The sequence below is a fragment of the Oratosquilla oratoria genome, chromosome 24, assembly GCF_046742065.1.
Source record: "Oratosquilla oratoria isolate Oo_2021 chromosome 24, ASM4674206v1, whole genome shotgun sequence".
Lineage (NCBI taxonomy): Eukaryota > Metazoa > Arthropoda > Malacostraca > Stomatopoda > Squillidae > Oratosquilla > Oratosquilla oratoria.
This window is the reverse complement of record NC_134800.1, coordinates 33,055,453-33,072,778: the sequence shown is the minus strand read 5'-3', so window position 1 is coordinate 33,072,778 and position 17,326 is coordinate 33,055,453. Positions and strand designations below refer to the sequence as shown.

The 17,326-nt window shown below is 38.8% G+C and overlaps 1 protein-coding gene across 1 annotated transcript in view; it reads right to left on the bottom strand.

The window, feature by feature from the left end:
- The window catches only part of ALiX (programmed cell death 6-interacting protein-like protein AliX), a 253,882-nt gene that overhangs the window by 163,178 nt on the left and 73,378 nt on the right, over positions 1-17,326 (bottom strand). Inside the window, exon 4 of the mRNA XM_076207864.1 lies at positions 1,588-1,741. Within this exon, the coding sequence (XP_076063979.1) occupies positions 1,588-1,741 (154 nt within the window). The remainder of the gene's footprint in view (positions 1-1,587; positions 1,742-17,326) is intronic.

Genomic DNA, 17,326 nt, shown 5'->3' with positions numbered 1-17,326 from the left:
GGTTTGGACACATGGAAAGAATGAGTGAAGAAAGACTAGTAAAAGAGGTATGGAAGGCAGATGTGGAGGGAGTGAACATGAGGGGACGTCCTAGGATGAGGTGGATGGATGGGGTGAAGGGGGCTTTGGGGAAGAGGGGAATGTCTGTTGAGGAAGGAAGGGAGAGGACGGAAGACAGAGGTGAGTGGAGAATGGTTGTATATGGATGATGTTGTGACTGCATGAGGAGGAATGGGCGGGGGGGTGGGGGGGTAGTATGTGTGAGTAAATTTTGACGCAGCCCGAAGGGATTTCTCCCCGTCCTCGCCTTATATGCAAAGGGGGACGGAGAGGGGGGGTCGCCGATTAAATGAAGCGGCCTCGCTGTGGATGTACTGTGTCTTGCGACACTGCTTCTGACCCAGGGCAGTGGGCAGGGTGCAGGGATGACCCGTCATCCAGGAGGTGCTCAGATGAGAGGAAGGGTGGGAGGGGTGTGGAGTGTATTTAGGGATGAAATGGGTGGGAGTGTTTTTATGCCTTTCCCTTTTTGGTTACCTCCCTTGGCAGGGGGAAAAAGCCTTGGTATATGTATGTATGTATGTATGTATGAACGCTCAGGTCAAGCCCCTTGTAACTGCTAAGCAACAGAGCTGCCATGTGCAATTTGCAAAGGACTGTTAGGACTGGGACCTTGTCCAGTGATGTAAAGATCTTTGGACTGATTAAGTGACCTTTTGCATTGGTGAGAGCAAGGAAACCAAAGTGTGGAAGTTGCCCTCTGCATCACTGTGTGACCCATGCCTGATGTTATCAGTAGTAAGCACCCACCTATCTTCTGGTGTTAGGTGCCTCTGGCTATGGTGGTTTAGAAAATCCCATTATACTTCCAAAGAACCAAACTGTTAACTCTGAGCATTATATTAAACTGCTCAAGGACAATTTAGTAGTCATTTTCCACTTCGTGAAACTTGAGGTAACAGTCAAAAATTAACTTGAATGATTATACTCCAATCTAAAAGAACAATATATGACTCTGATCCATAATGATCTCACGAAAGTCCCTAAATCATCAACTGCATAAAACTTTTGCAAAGCATACACCCACATCCCTTTCTGTGACATTCACTGGAACACAGCAGAGGCATTCCTCCCCCCCACACACACATACACACCAATAGCACAAATACTAATAATTGTGAAAAAAGGGGGTTTTCCTGAAGGAATACTGAACTTCACTAGGTAGCCCTTCCAGAGCTGGGTGCATTCCTAGATGCATTCCACTTTAGTTTGGCCATGGTTAGCACTCCCAAACTATCAAAGCTTGAGACATGTTCTTACTGAAATAAGTCTTGTAGGCCACATACTATACAAAAGAAAAATTTCATAGGCCACATCCAAAAGGTAAGCCACATACAATACCAGCACCTATATTGCTTTAATAGTTTGGGAGCGCTAACCACAGCCAAACTAAAGTGGAATGCAGAGAAGAACGCAGCTAGGAACGCGCCCAGCTCTGAGTCATTCACTCAGTGCTACAGCAACCTAAGGGTTACATGGATATAAACATACACAAAATTTAAAACTCATGAGAAGTAATCTACTCACCTGCTACAGCTTTGGCAGCAAACACTTCCTGTGCCTGTGCAAGGACAACTGAAGCTAAAGCTGTTAGTGTCTCTGGTTGCAGGTCTGGTGTTGGGTCTTGTTGGACTGATGAAAGAACAGTCATCTTCAGCTCACCAAACACACCCGCTGCACTCTTCAGTAAGTAAAGATGTGAAAATTATATATTAAAAAAAAGGATCAACAGAGAACAATAATTAAGGGAAATATTGTAGCCGGACATTAACAGCTGACAGCAAATAACTGAGATCTTTATTCAACAATCTGCTATTGAAAGAATGTAATAATAATGTTGCCTGAGGTTTCACCAGCTGGAAACCTGCAGCCCAACAGTAGCAAGCAACAGTCCTTGGACCTTATAGACCTCTCTGGAAATAAAATGTCATTTTTGTTGTGTTGTACAGTATCAATGTGGATCAGTTTCTATGTCACCAGCTGGTTAGGAGGAGTAAGACTAGTGGGATCAATCATTAGTTCTCAACTCTCCTTGTGTAAAAAAGGAGAGGACAGTCAAAGTTGATAGAATGAGGACCTTGGACTGGTCCAGAGATCAGCCCATCAGGCAAGTGTTAATATCTAAAGACAATTAGCAGTGTTTCAGTGTTTTCTAGAACCACCATAAGCAGGCACCTTATGTTGGTCTTTCATTCACATATACTGTACATACATACATACATATACCAAAGGCTTTTTCCCCCTTACACGGGGAGTAGCCAAAGACAGAAGGCAATCCACTCCCACCCATTTCACCCCCACATACTCCACTCCCATTCACCACCCCTCCTTCCTTCTTTTCTTGGCTCCTCCTGGATGAGGGGCCATCCCTGCATCTCACCTACTGCCCTGGGTCAGAAGCAATGTAGCAAATTAGCGCAAATCCACAGCATAGCCACTTTGTTTAACCACTTCTATACGGTGACGCCTACGTAAGTGGTATGAGGAGCAAGTGAGTACTCGATGATGCCGACGTCGCCATCTTGATTATATTTATTGTAGTCGTACCTTCGTAATTTCTATTCTCTCTAAACTGGCTTCATCAATTTTCTATGGTTATCAAAATACACAGGTGAAAGAGAACGAACAATTGAGCACCGACTTTATTTTTTATAATGCGATTATTATGACACAACATCGCACGTCGGGCAGCTAATGCTGCCAGACGTGTGATGTGCCCCAGAGTGAAGAGGTTAATCAGCGACCGCCCCTCTAAGTCCCTTCATACAGAAAAAGAGAAGATGGGGAGAAATCACTTCGGGCTGCATCAATATATCATTCACACATAATCCCTCACCCCCCATCCACCCCCCTTCCTTGCATCACAGCATCATCCATACACAATCACTCTCCACTCACTCCTCTCTTCTGCCTTCTCCCTTCCATCCTCAACAGATATTTCCCTATTTCTCCATCCATCCATCTCATCCTTGGTTGCCCACTCATATTTACTCACTCCACCTTTGCCTTCCACACCTCTTATACTAATATTCTTCACTCATTCATTCCATGTGTCCAAACTATCCCAATACTCTTTCATTAGCCCTATCTCCCAAATCCCGTTCCACCCCTGCTCTCCTCCTCACTTCTCACTCTATCCAGCCTAGTAGCTCCTACCATACTTCTCAGGCATATTATCTCAAACACATTTAAACTCTTCCTCTCTTATGTTTCATGTTTCTGCCCCATACAGTGCTGTCAGCACAATCATTCCTACAAAAAGAAGTAAGAGACCAAATAAAAAACCTAGATGTCAGGAAATTGCATGGACCAGATGGAATTCCAAATTGGATACTGAAAGAGTGTATAGACGAACTGACAGACAAATTATACAAGATAATAGACTTCTCACTCAAAGAAGGAAAGGTACCACAAGATTGGAAAGATGCAAACATAGTACCAATATAAAAAGGAGGAAATAGGGAAGATCCTACAAATTTCAGACTGGTATCCCTTACAAGCACAGTAGCAAAAATATGCAAAAAAGTCATCAGAAACAAATGAACCAAACACTTGAAAGAAAAGAAAATAGTAAACCCTAAACAATTTGGAAAATCATATACCACAAACCTAATTTGCTTTTACTTGAGATTAATTGAGATAATACAAGAAAGAGATGGGTCCAAAGATTACGCCTTCTCGGATTAGCAGAAGGCATTTGACAAAGTACCACATAAAAAATTAATAAGGAAAATTGAAATAATAGGAGGAATACAAGGGAAGCTGCTGGAATGGATGAAGGATTTCTTAATTGGGAGAAAAATGAGTGGTACTTAAGAGACAAAAATTCGAACTGGAAAGATGTGAAAAGTGGCATCCCGCAAGACTCTGTATTGGCTCCTTTAATGTTTGCCTTATGTATAAATGATATGGATGAGGGAGTAAATTGTTACATGAACTTCTTTGCTGACAATGCCAAATTACTCAAGAGAGTAAGAACAGAAGAAGATTGCAGATCGCTACAAGAAGACCTAGACAAAATATGGGAATGGAATCAGAGATGCAAGATGAACTTTAATATTAAGAAATATAACATAATTGTGGTAAATTGAGATTAATTGTCTTATTATTTTTATATACATGAAAATGGTGTTAAAGAATTGTATACTGGTGCTGTAGATTCCTTATATATGTGATTCTCATATGTTTTATACTTTGTAATAGGTTTAGATCCTATACAGCACTTTTAGTCATGTGTATCTAATTGAATCCTATGTAGACATCTTTTGTTTTTGTTAAGTTACTGATACGAAGACGTTCTAGACGTCGCTTGTTTGTTTACATCCGCTTGCAATTAAACTCAAGAAAGCAAGACCCCGTTTTTCAACTTTCCTCACCGACACACTGCTACAGTGGCGACGAGGATTTGTGGATTTGTGTGCTAAAGGACTGATTTAAGTTTTAGAAGACAGAAATAGCTGCCTTTCCCTCTGATGGTGGAGAAATCGAAGGATGAAGATATACTCACCCATTCACCCCATCGGAACCGTCCTGGCCACACTGGATTCGTAAATAGCCTTTGTGTAGCAGGCTACGAATCAATTGTTTCAATAGGAAACTGGATTTAATACAAGTAGAATTACAATGGCAAATAACTCAGGTAAGATTGACTGTTTTGACCCCAATAAGATTAAGTGGGAGATATGGCTTAGTATGCTGCAAGCTCATTTTGCATACAATGGAGTCACTGATGATAACAAGAAGAAAAATTCTTTATTAGTATCATTAGGAAGTGAAACGTACAGCACGCTAGCTTCGCTCACTTCACCTAATTTGCCACATGAGAAAGACTATAATGATTTAGTGAAGCTTTTAGAAGCACATTACAAGGTTAAACTGAGCTATCATCGGAGTTTGATTAAATTTCAAAACAGAAAGAAAAAATCTGTTGAAAGTTTAAGAGACTTGTATGCAGACTTGAAAAGTCTAGCCAAAGATTGCAACTTTGGGACCTTATTCGACGCCCGAGTGAGAGACCAACTGTTTATGGCTATTGAAACTGAAGTGTATTTCCCGAACTTAGTTGCAGAGAATTTGGATTTACAAACTATGTCTTCAACGGACACCTTAGAGAAAATTTTAAATTTGGAAAAAGCTTTTGTTGGAGAAAAGCTCCCGACTACTGAAGTGAGGAAAGTGGGGATTAGTTCTGAATATTCTAATAGTCAGAAAAAAGAAAGTTGTAAGCATTGCGGGTATCCACATAAAAGTGAGAACTGTAGGTTTAAGCACCTAACTTGTTCAGTTTGTAACACGAGAGGACACCTAAAATGAGTGTGCTGTTTTGATAAGACTGTGTCTGGTAAGCCACACAGTGCCCAGAAAGGATCTTTTGGAAAATTTACCAACAAGAAGACGTTTGGAAAAAAGAAAACTAATATGGTTTTCGAGGGAATTTCTCAGGAAGAGAGATACTGGTAGTGATAACCAATTGTTACATTTAGTGGATCGACCTAGCCTTCCAGAAGTGGTTAGTGTTGATATTTCTCATGAACCTGTACACAGTGTTGTAGGTAAGGTTTTGCCAGTGAGAAATAAGGTTGATATTAATATTGAAGGTCATAATGTGCCGTACGAAATTGATTGTGGTGCCAGTGTGTCGACTCTAACCTTACATTGGGTTAAGAAATTAAATTTATCTCTAGAGCCTAGTGATAAAATTTTGAAGGCTTATGGTAATAATGATTTGCATGTTTTGGGTAAGGTTTATGCAAATATATTTTATAATGGTCACAATGTAATTCAAAGTTTGTATGTAGTTGAATCTAATAACTCTAACTTATGTGGAAGAGATTTAATGCCTAAAATTGGTATTGCACTCACAGGTATAGAGGAAGGAGTTAATGTTTTGGATTCCAAGGTACAATTAGATAATTTTTCAGCTGATTCTAGACTGCCAATTTCATGTGTTGTAGCAAAGGTACACCTAAAGAGCGGTGCTGTACCTAGTTGGAAAAAAGCAAGGCCTGTGCCCTACCACTACAGAAAATTGGTAGAAGATGCTTTAGAAGAGTTAGTTGATAACAATATCATTGAACCAGTACATTCTAGTACTTGGGCAGCTCCAATTGTACCAGTGTTAAAAGCTGACAAAAAGTAAATGCGTATCTGTGTAGATTTCAAGGAGTTAAACAAAAGTATTTCATGTGACCAGTACCCTTTGCCTAAAGTTGATGAAATCCTTGCTGTTGTTGGGAAAAGCAAGATATTCTCAAAGATTGATTTAAAAGATGCTTACTTACAGGTGCCAGTAGATGATGATAGTCAGGAATTGCTAGTAATTAATACTCATAAAGGTCTTTTTAAATATAAAAGATTACCCTTTGGACTTGCATCATCTCCTGCCATCTTCCAAAGATTGATATCCCAATTATTGATGAATATAGATGGAGTAGTTGCCTTCTTAGATGACATATTAGTCGGAGGAGAGACTAAAGAGGAACATGATATGAGATTAGATAAAGTGTTGAAGGTATTTCAGAAACAATGTTGCTATTAACAAAAAGAAAACTGTTCTGAATACCAATTCCTTAGAATACTTAGGATATGTCATTTCAGGTGATGGCATAAAACCTTCACCAAGGAAACTTGCTGCTATTTTAGAAGCACCTATACCAAAGTCTGTAGGTGAAGTTCAATCATTTTTGGGTCTAGTAACTTATTATTGTAGGTTTGTAAGAAATTTTTCAAGTGTATTAGCACCTCTGTATGATTTACTGAAGAAAAATGCAAAATTTAAGTGGTCTTCTGTTGAAGCAAAAGCATTTATGACTGTTAAGGAAGAGTTAGCCAACTCTGATTTACTAGCCAATTTTGATGGTGAACATGATGTTATTGTTGAAGTAGATGCTTCACCAGTAGGAGTAGGATGTGTGTTAATTCAAGAAATGAATGGTAGTCCAAGATCAGTTTACTTTGCAAGTAAAAAGCTGTCTGCTGCTGAGCTAAATTATTCTCAGTTGGACAAAGAAGCTCTAGCGTTAGTGTACGCGGTAACTAAGTTTAAATATTTTTTGCTTGGACGTAAGTTTGTGCTCCGTACAGATCACAAACCTCTACTTGGTTTATTTGGTAGTGAGAAACAGATTCCTGTCAATGCAAACGCAAGAGTACAGCGTTGGGCATTATTATTATCCCAGTATGATTACCAATTGTGTTTTAAATCAGGCAAACAAAACATTGTAGCAGATACCCTGAGCCGTTTGCCTGTATCAGATTCTGTTTTAGACTCACATACACCTGCTGAATATGTGAATTTAGTTGAAAATTTGGAAGATCAAAATATTTCCTATGAAAGGGTTAAGGTTATGACAAAGAGTGATCCTGTTTTGAGGAAGGTTTTCCAATGTGTTAAATTTGGGTGGATTGATAATCCTGTTATTTCTGAATATGCAGCAGTTAAAGCAGATTTAAGTATATATGAAGATGTGTTGCTATTTAGGAATAGAGTAGTTATACGAGCTGAATTAAGAAGTAGTGTACTTTCACAGCTGCATGTAGGTCATAATGGTATCAGTGCTATGAAGGCTGAAGCCAGGAATTGGATATGGTGGCCTAAGTTAGATCAAGATATATCTGAGGTTACTAAAGCTTGTTCAATTTGTTTTAAAAAATTTCAAGGTTCTCAGGAAGTTACCTTATCATGGCCTGAGACGGGTAAGTCTTGGTGTAGACTCCATATGGACTATGCAGGTCCAATCAATGAAAGTTATTTCTTAGTGATTGTGGATTCACACTCAAAATTTATGGATGTTCATGTAACAAAGTCAACAACATCTACAGTAACAATTTCTATGCTGAGAAAAACTTTTTGTAATTTTGGGTTACCTGACATTGTAGTTTCAGATAATGCCTCATCATTTGTATCTGAGGAAATGGAGACTTTCTTTGAAAAGAATGGAATAAAACATATGACACCAGCCCCATATAACCCATCATCTAATGGTTTAGCTGAGAGCTGTAAAAACTTTCAAGGAAGGATTAAGTAAATTTAAGGAAGGTGATATCAGAACCAGAATTTGTAGATTTTTGTATAACTACAGACGTTCAATTCATTGTTCCACAGGTAAAGCTCCAGCTGAGCTAATGTTTAACAGAAACTTCAGAGGTATAATTGAGAAAATTAAACCACAAAATAAGAAGGAAAAGGTTTTGGAAAAAGAGTGTAAGTTTGAGAAGTCTGAATATAAGATTGATGATGCTGTTTTTGTAAAGAATTATGGCAAAGGTCATTCATGGTTGGAAGGGAAAGTAATTGAAGTTCTAGGTGTGAGAAACTACAAAGTGATGTTAAAAGATTTTGGAAACATTGTTTGGAAAAGACATTCTGATCAACTTATGCCTAGATATACACCAACTGTTCCCAGTAATGACACTGTACGTAAAGACAACTCGGGTAGCAGTAAACCTTTTGTGACTATGTATTCTTCAGGTCAAGGACACTGTCCTAATAGTTCAGAAGTAATCGATAAGGCTGATGAAAATTCCTCTGTAAATGTTGATAATGATGATAATGCTGAGAAAGTACCAAGTCCACAACCAGTTAGAAGATCTAGCAGAGTTGTGAAACCACCTGATAGATTGAATCTATAATTGTGGTGTTATAAAGATAAATGTTTCAGTTATGTTCATATGGATACTCCTTTTTCAATAAGGGAAAAGGGAAGTGGTAAATTGAGATTGTCTTATTATTATTTTTATATACATGAAAATGGTGTTAAAGAATTGTATACTGGTGCTGTAGATTCCTTATATATGTGATTCTCATATGTTTTATACTTTGTAATAGGTTTAGATCCTATACAGCACTTTTAGTCGTGTGTATCTAATTGAATCCTATGTAGACATCTTTTGTTTTTGTTAAGTTACTGATACGAAGACGTTCTAGACGTCGCTTGTTTGTTTACATCCGCTTGCAATTAAACTCAAGAAAGCAAGACCCCGTTTTTCAACTTTCCTCACCGACACACTGCTACAATAATGGAATTTGGAAAAAGCAAAAATAGAGTATCGGTTCAATATAGAATTGGAAACAAAGAAGTCAAAAAAGTAGATTCAGAAAGGGACCTGGGAGTAACCATCTCAAGTGACACCTGATAAACATGTCAATAAATTATTTGGAGACTTTTAACTTATTAAGATCAATGAAAGTGGCCTTCGACTACATAGATGAGGAGATGGTTAAAAAAAAACAGTGGTTACACTGATAAGACCTAAACTAGAATATGCTGCAACACTGGGCACCTAGCACAAAGAAGAGCATAAGAAAATTAGAAAGAATCCAAAGAGCAGCGACAAAAATGGCACCTACACTGTCAAATATGAACAAAGATTGAAGAAATTACATCTGTCAACACTGGAACAGAGAAGAGAAAAAGGTGATTTGTTGACCATTTACAGAATTATGAAAGGGATGGAAATTCTCAATAGAGATGACTTATTAAAGTGGGACAGAAGAGAAACAAGAGGACATGAAAAGAAACTAAAGAAGGACAGTTACAGAAGAGACCTGAAAAAGAATAGCTTCCCACATAGAGTGATTGACATCTGGAACGAACTAAATGGAGAAACAGCAAGTGCAAAAACTATACACATTTTTAAGAATACACTGGATGAGATACGAAAACAGGTCACTACGAGTATAGCTCTCGTCCTGTAAAATACAACTGAGTAAATACACACAGTGACAGTCGAATGAATCGGATGTGCCTGAGAACACTCCACGAACCAGCACTAAATCTAGCTATTCTTCGACCAAAAATTGGCGATTTACCTAGTTGTACACAGATCAGAGGGGGGCTATGATGAGTGGTACCATGATGTAGCAGTGTGATTTAAGTTTAACAAGAATAGAAAAAAGAAGGGAAATGGATGATAAACCGACATATGCAGAGACAACCAAAAGAAGATTAGACATGAGTAAGTATGAAACACCTTTGGGAGTAGTTAGAAAGAAAATATGTAACATAGTCCCAGATAGGAAGATAGATCATTCCATGGATTCAGAACAGAAAGAGGTATTAACCTCAAAAACATACTAATAAGCCAAGAAATATTTGAAATGAAAAGGGATATTTGTGAATGGAAAAGGGAACATAACCAATTATACAAAGATCGGTGCCATCTGCGTAGAGCTGATGGCCAGGGGTAGTTGCTGCTGATTGGCCCCCAACTCTTGGGGGTTGGGGGGTGGTCCCACGACGTAGACGTTGCAGCTCCACAACATACACATTGCGATTTTACAAGAAACAAAACTAAGACACTCACACAAAACACCATCATTTCATAATTACACCACCATCAGACAAGACCGGACTGACGGCAATGGCGGTGGACTCATCACCCTGATCCACCACTCCATCTGTTTTGTGGACACAAGTGCCACAACCAAAATTCTCCTCCCTACCACAGATAACACAACAGAAACCCAATCCATTCGTATCCGCACAGGCAACAATTCAACACTGACAATAGTTAACATGTACATTCCCCCCCAATCATCCCCCACAGTTCCAAACACCTTCAGACCTCAACTTAGCCAACTAACCTCAATCCCCAACCTGATCATGGGTGGTGACTTCAACGCCAAGTCGTCTGCCTGGTATGTCGACAACCCTGACACAGACAGAGGGCTTGATATACAGACTCAATTCGACTCATTGACTATCATGAACAACACGCATAATCATACACATATCCCATACCAAGCCCTCTACACTCCCTCCTCTCCTGATATCACCTTTTGCTCCCCCTGCCTAACCCCAACAACATCATGGAGAGTGGTCGGAGCCCTTGGCTCTGACCACCTTCCAATCATCATCAACAGCAAAACAAGATGCACCCCAGCTGGCCACAGACACACTTACACCAATTACAAGAGAGCTAACTGGGAAGCCTTTACTGAAGAGACAGAACAACATTTTGAAACACTTAACAGTACACCAATCACAAACATAAACAATGCTGTGCACGCTTTTAATACAATCGTACAAAATGCAGACAAGAGATACATCCCTAGAGGCAACAGAAAATCACACAACCCCAACTTCACACCAGAAATCCAAGACCTCATCAGACAACGTGACACACTTAAACACGATACCCCCACACCTATCCCTCAAAACATAGCAGACCAAATACAAACACTAAACACTGTGATTGCCAATAAAATACATGAACAAAAAACACAATTGGCAAAACTTTATCAATACACTTGATCACAAAACAAACACCAGCAAATTGTACAAAACACTCAACAGCATCACACTATCCAACACTAACACTACACGCTCTCACGCAGCAATAATCACAACAACAGATAATCTACCCTCAAACAGACAACAAGCAAACGCACTCATACGTCATTTTGCACAGACGAGCCATCTTACATCTCACCCTGACGACCGACGCATCATTCGACGTAAGAAAGACTTCCCCACAGACTCAGACTATACACCCTTCATAGACAGTCAGACAAAACTCATAATGCATAATCTCAAGCACTCATCTGCCTGTGGCCCTGATAACATAAGCAACATCCACCTAAAACACATTGGACCACAAGGTATACACACTCACAAACATTGCAAACTACAGCTATTCACACAACACTATACCCGACATCTGGAAGCATGGTAAAATAATCACCATTCCAAAACCGAACAAAGACCCAACAATCCCAACATCGCACCGCCCAATCACACTTCTCTGCACCCCCTCTAAAGTCATTGAACGCCTAATACTTAAACTTGTCACACCATATATTCCCCTTGCTGACTCACAACACGGTTTTAGGCCACTACACTCCACAAACACTCTTCTGACAAACCTCACACAAAGAATTTTAGATGGCATCAATTCAGATAGGCCCCACCACAGAACACTTCTTATAACATTGGACATTAGTAAAGCTTTTGATGCTATCCCCCGCCACAACCTAACAAATAAAATATATAACACAGACATGCACAATAACACCAAAAGATGGCTGGCCAATTATCTGGCAGGCAGGAATGCTCATGTGTCATATAATGGCCAATCATCGCACATCAGAAACATTAAGAACGGAGTACCACAGGGCTCAGTTCTATCCCCCACATTATTTAATCTATACATGCATGACTTACCCACACCAGACACCTCAGAAATACAAATCTCTTCCTACGCAGATGACATAACAATCACATGCACACATTGTAACACAGACAAAGCTGCAGAAATAATCCAGCCTTACCTTGACACACTCAACACATGGTTCATCACAAACAGACTCAAAATAGCTCCAACCAAATCTACAGCAACACTTCTCACCAACTGGACAAAAGAACACAAATACATACCTCATCTCTACATCAACAACTCTCTAATACCACACACAAACACACCGAAAATTCTTGGTGTAACATATGATACATCCATGTCTTTCAAACAACACCTCACAAACATAAAAAACAAATGCACACCTAGACTTAACGCACTTAAGTCAATCACTGGAACAACATTTGGACAAAACAAAGAAACTAATATAACAATATACAAACAATGCATACGCTCAGTGATGAATTATGCGAGTCCTGCATGGGCTCCTAATCTCAGTGAGACACACCACAACACCCTTCAAATCATACAAAACAAAGCCCTAAAAACAATTACAGGCTGCACAAATACAACACCTACAGACCATTTACACCATGAAACAAAAGTCCTCAAAGTCAAGGACCACCTCGACATGAGAGGCACACAAACACTTGCCGCAGCCACCACAAACACATCACACCCACTACACTACATAGCAGAACACCCACACACACCAAGAAACATTAAAACTACACCCAAAGACCTTTATTACGCACAGATACTCTCTTCTCTTCCTCCACAACCACCAAATACCAGCCTCCAGAAACATTTTCATAATCATATCACTCACCGCTCCATTAACACACTGAAAGACAACACACTGCTGCATGCCAGACCCCCTGATATCCACCCTTCTGAATCCTCTCTCCCACGAAAGGACAGAGTCCACTTGGCCAGACTGCGATGCGGTCACCACCCAGCACTTCTAAGCTACCAGAAGAGGCTGGACGACCGTGTTGTGAACAGCTGCCCAAGATGTAACACTTCACCCCATACCATACAACACATAATGGAAGACTGCATTATACACAATCATGCACGCAAACAACACAACATACACTCTATAAAGGATTTGTGGGAAAACCCAGTTTCGGCTGTGGCCTTCCTTGGGGAGACGGGACTGCTCGGACAGAGAGTCTAGGGAACGACAACAACAACAACAATTATACAAAAGTGAGTGAACTGAGGAAGGAAAATGCACTATTAGTTAGGGAATTGGAAGAAATGAAAAAGGAAATGGCTAAAGTAAAAAATGATAATGAAAAGATAAAAAATGAAGACAATTAAAAATGAAACTTTGTTGAAGTTAATGAAAAAATATTAATAGAGGCAGGCAAAGTTGTTGAAAATATAAAAAAATCAAACATGATGGAAATAAAAAACCAAATGAAAGACAAAGAAAAAAAAATACTAAAGAAATAGTCATAGAACAAATGAACGAAAGTACAAAGGGCACAGTAATAGAATAAAAGAAGAGAGAGATTGGGTAAGAGACGCAATAGACAAAAAGTATTGTAATCTATGGTATCAAAGATAAACATGGTCTAATAAGGTTCCAAAGGAGAATATAATGACAGAAATACTAAAAGAAATACAAGAGGAGGCCCAAAGATTCGAAAAAGCAACAGAAGATATCTATAGTGTAAGAGGCCAGTAGATTGAGGTAGACAAGTAGGTAGATAGAAGGGTAGGTGAAAAGGAATTAATTTTTATTACTTGCATGTTTTGAAACAATGGCTGAGAGGAAGTTGCAGATTCCTGCTTGTGGTCCGATGTTTGTAAACATAAGCTAGGGTATCGATAGAGGTGCTGTGACGAAATGTAAACACTAATCCACTTTTCGCTTGTGACAGAAATGCTTGCGTTAAGCAGTATTACCTGAGACAGTATAACAGCCCTTCTGATTGGAGAAAAGGGTGGAGAGAAATTATTGGTGCACGGAGGTAAAGTCACGCCCTTAAAAGGGTGGCACTTATTTGTAACATTCAAAGTTATTGGATGAATTAAATAGTGACATCGAAGCAGACTTGGCTTGGTGGGTGTAGAGAATTAGTGAAGAGGAAAATCAAGAAGATTTAAGTCCAGTTTGATTACCCCATCCAGAAACATTACTAACTTGTTACAGAAGACATGGTGGAAACATACTTGAGAGAAGGAAGGGGTATGGGCCTACAGATGAATAACAAAAGTGACTGAAAGGGTTAGTGGCAGCGGTGGGATGAAGCTCCTCTGAAGTGATTAGATGAATGCCTCCGAAGAGTACACCAATTGACAGTGCAAGCACAATAACCACGCAGAGTACAACCACAATCAAGCCTCTGTTAATAGAATGAGGAGTCTTCATACTACGTGTGGAACAAGACAATCTCCAACGAAGATTGATGAGGAACGACGAGGTTGATGAACAATGAGGCTGAAGTAAGTAAGGAAGACTAACGTAGAGGCAGTCAAGTCAAATCAACTTACTGAAGGTATGAATTACAGTCTTGCATCATGAGGTTCATACCTCAAATATGAACATTCCCAAATTGACCAGTGATGAAAACACCTTAGGAGTTAATAAGTTCCTTAACTTGATAGGATACATTAATTGTAAGCAAAAATATAACAGATGAAAAAAGGAAAATAGAAATTTTAAAGGAGACTGTAGATCCTGAGAAATATAGAGCTAGGTTTATCATAAATTTCCAGCAAATGGAAGATATCAACCAATATGAAGCCTATAAAATGCCTTCATTAAACGTTTTATGTCAAAGTGTGATCAGGATCCTACCAGGTCTTTGGTTAGAATGATCAAGTTAGAACAAGTGAATCAGACACAGAATACTTAGCTAGATTAGATAGTCAAAAGACATGAATTCTATCTTGAAAGATTCAGATTGGATAGAAACATCTAGTGACAAAATGAAAGTTTCTCAGGTACGAAAATTAATCACATTTGGATTGTTAACAAAATATTCTGATGATTTAACGGCAGAAAAGCTGCATAAAGATCTCAAGTCGTATATGAATTTAGGGGAGGTAGATTATCTTCTTCAAGGGTACAGTGAGACCAGAATCATAAATCCATTTGAGATGACAGTGGGACAGAAACTAGGAACTCTAGAAGTGAGTATAAGAAAAGAGAATTAGGACACAGACATTAAGTTAGAAGTCCATCAGGGATACTAGAATTGTATGTTACAACTGTAATAATTGGGGGCATAAAGCACAAGACTGTTATTATGGAACTATTTGAAGAAATTGCAAATATGAGGGTCATGATGAGTATCAGTGTAGAAACCCACCTTTCTGTATGTATCATAAAAAGATAGGGCATAGAACACATGTAGAAATTCATATGTACCTTGTACCAGGAAACAAGAGGAAAACCCCCAGACACAATAAACCAATATTACAGAACTCCCCATATATATATACAGACACTATTGTGTTAACCCCTTCCATAAGGTGCCGCACACGTAGGCGGCATGAGGAGCAAGTGGATACGCGAGGCTGCCATATCGGCGTCTTGATTATATTTATTGTAGTTGCCCCTGCGTAATGACATACTCTCTAAACTGTCTTCATCACATTTTCTATGGTTATCAAAATTCACGGGTGAAAGAGAGAACGATCGATATAAGCGGTGACTATATTCTATGATGCAAGTATTATTACGACACATCGTACGTCTGACAGCTAATGCTGCCCGCGAGATTTTGAACCATACTGAAGAGGTTAAGGATAAGAGTGACAGAAAGGTGAAAGAAAACTCTAACATCAAAGATAGTTGTAAACTGACAATTACAATTAGAAGGACTTTTGTAGGACCTCTCATTGCTGGCAGTGTTCAATAAACCTATTCAAATATTTATTGATACAGGATCTGTAGTTAATGTTATAACTAGTAGAGTTTTAAACCAGTTGAAACCAGGAGTGAAAATCTTTTAACCAATCCATTACTCATTGCATGGAGTAACTGAAAATTTGCACATCCCAGTGATAGTTGTAGAAGACTCTGTTTTTCGAGATTTATTGATAGGATTTGCAACTACGAGAAAAGAGAACATGGTCATATGTCCTGCTGACTTAGGGATCTTAGTGAAATCACAGTTAATCCCATTTTTAAATCAACCAGACTTAAGACCAGTGACAGGAATCAAGGAATCCCTAGAAATAGATAGGAAAGATAAATTTTTTACTTTGGATATCGAGGCCAAGCGGTCCAGACCAACAAAGTAAAGCCACATATAGTGTACCCAACTAAGATATTCAAGAAATCCCAGAAATTACTTATTCATCAACTGCAAATGAAGCCTTGCAATATGTGGATGGTGGCATAATAAAGTCGACATTATTACACTCCAGAGCAATTGACAGGACAGAAGTGCAGTTGTAGGAGTCACTGTAGACTCTGAAATTTTAACCATCCCAGAATCAATTAGATTAAAATGTTTGAAATTGGATTCAGGGATTTATAAGTCAAATAAGAACATGGTAGAAATATTAATGATTAATACTTTGAAGATATAGTCTTACGGAAAGGTACAAAAATAGGATGTTTTAAGGTGTGTACAAAACCCATTAAGATTTTAAATGAGAGTACTGAGGAGGTGGAATTATCAATTTTATCAATCTGTTCAGTTCAGGAAGAAATAGAGTTAGGAAAGAAATACAAGAATCAACTAGAACCTACTAATTGCCCAGAGTTGAATGAAAGTTTAGTTGCTTTGCTCGTGAAGCACAATAAAGCAATTACTTTGCCAGGGGACGCTTTAGGCAAAACAACCGTTTTAAAACATCAGATCAAATTAAAACCAGGAACTCGGCCTATTTATATTCCTGCCTACAGAGTTCCTCACTCTAGATTTACCATAGTAAACTGATCACTGAAATGTTATCACAGGATATTATTGAACATAGTAAAAGTGAGTGGAACTTTCCTTTGATTCTGGTGCCAAAATCAAATGGTATTATGCGCCCAGTTATTGATTATAGGGAATTGAATAAGTACACCATATGTGACAGATTACCATTAGGAGTGATAGGGGACATTCTTAAAAGTTTGGGAACTGAGAATAGATATTTTAGCACTATAGATATCAAATCT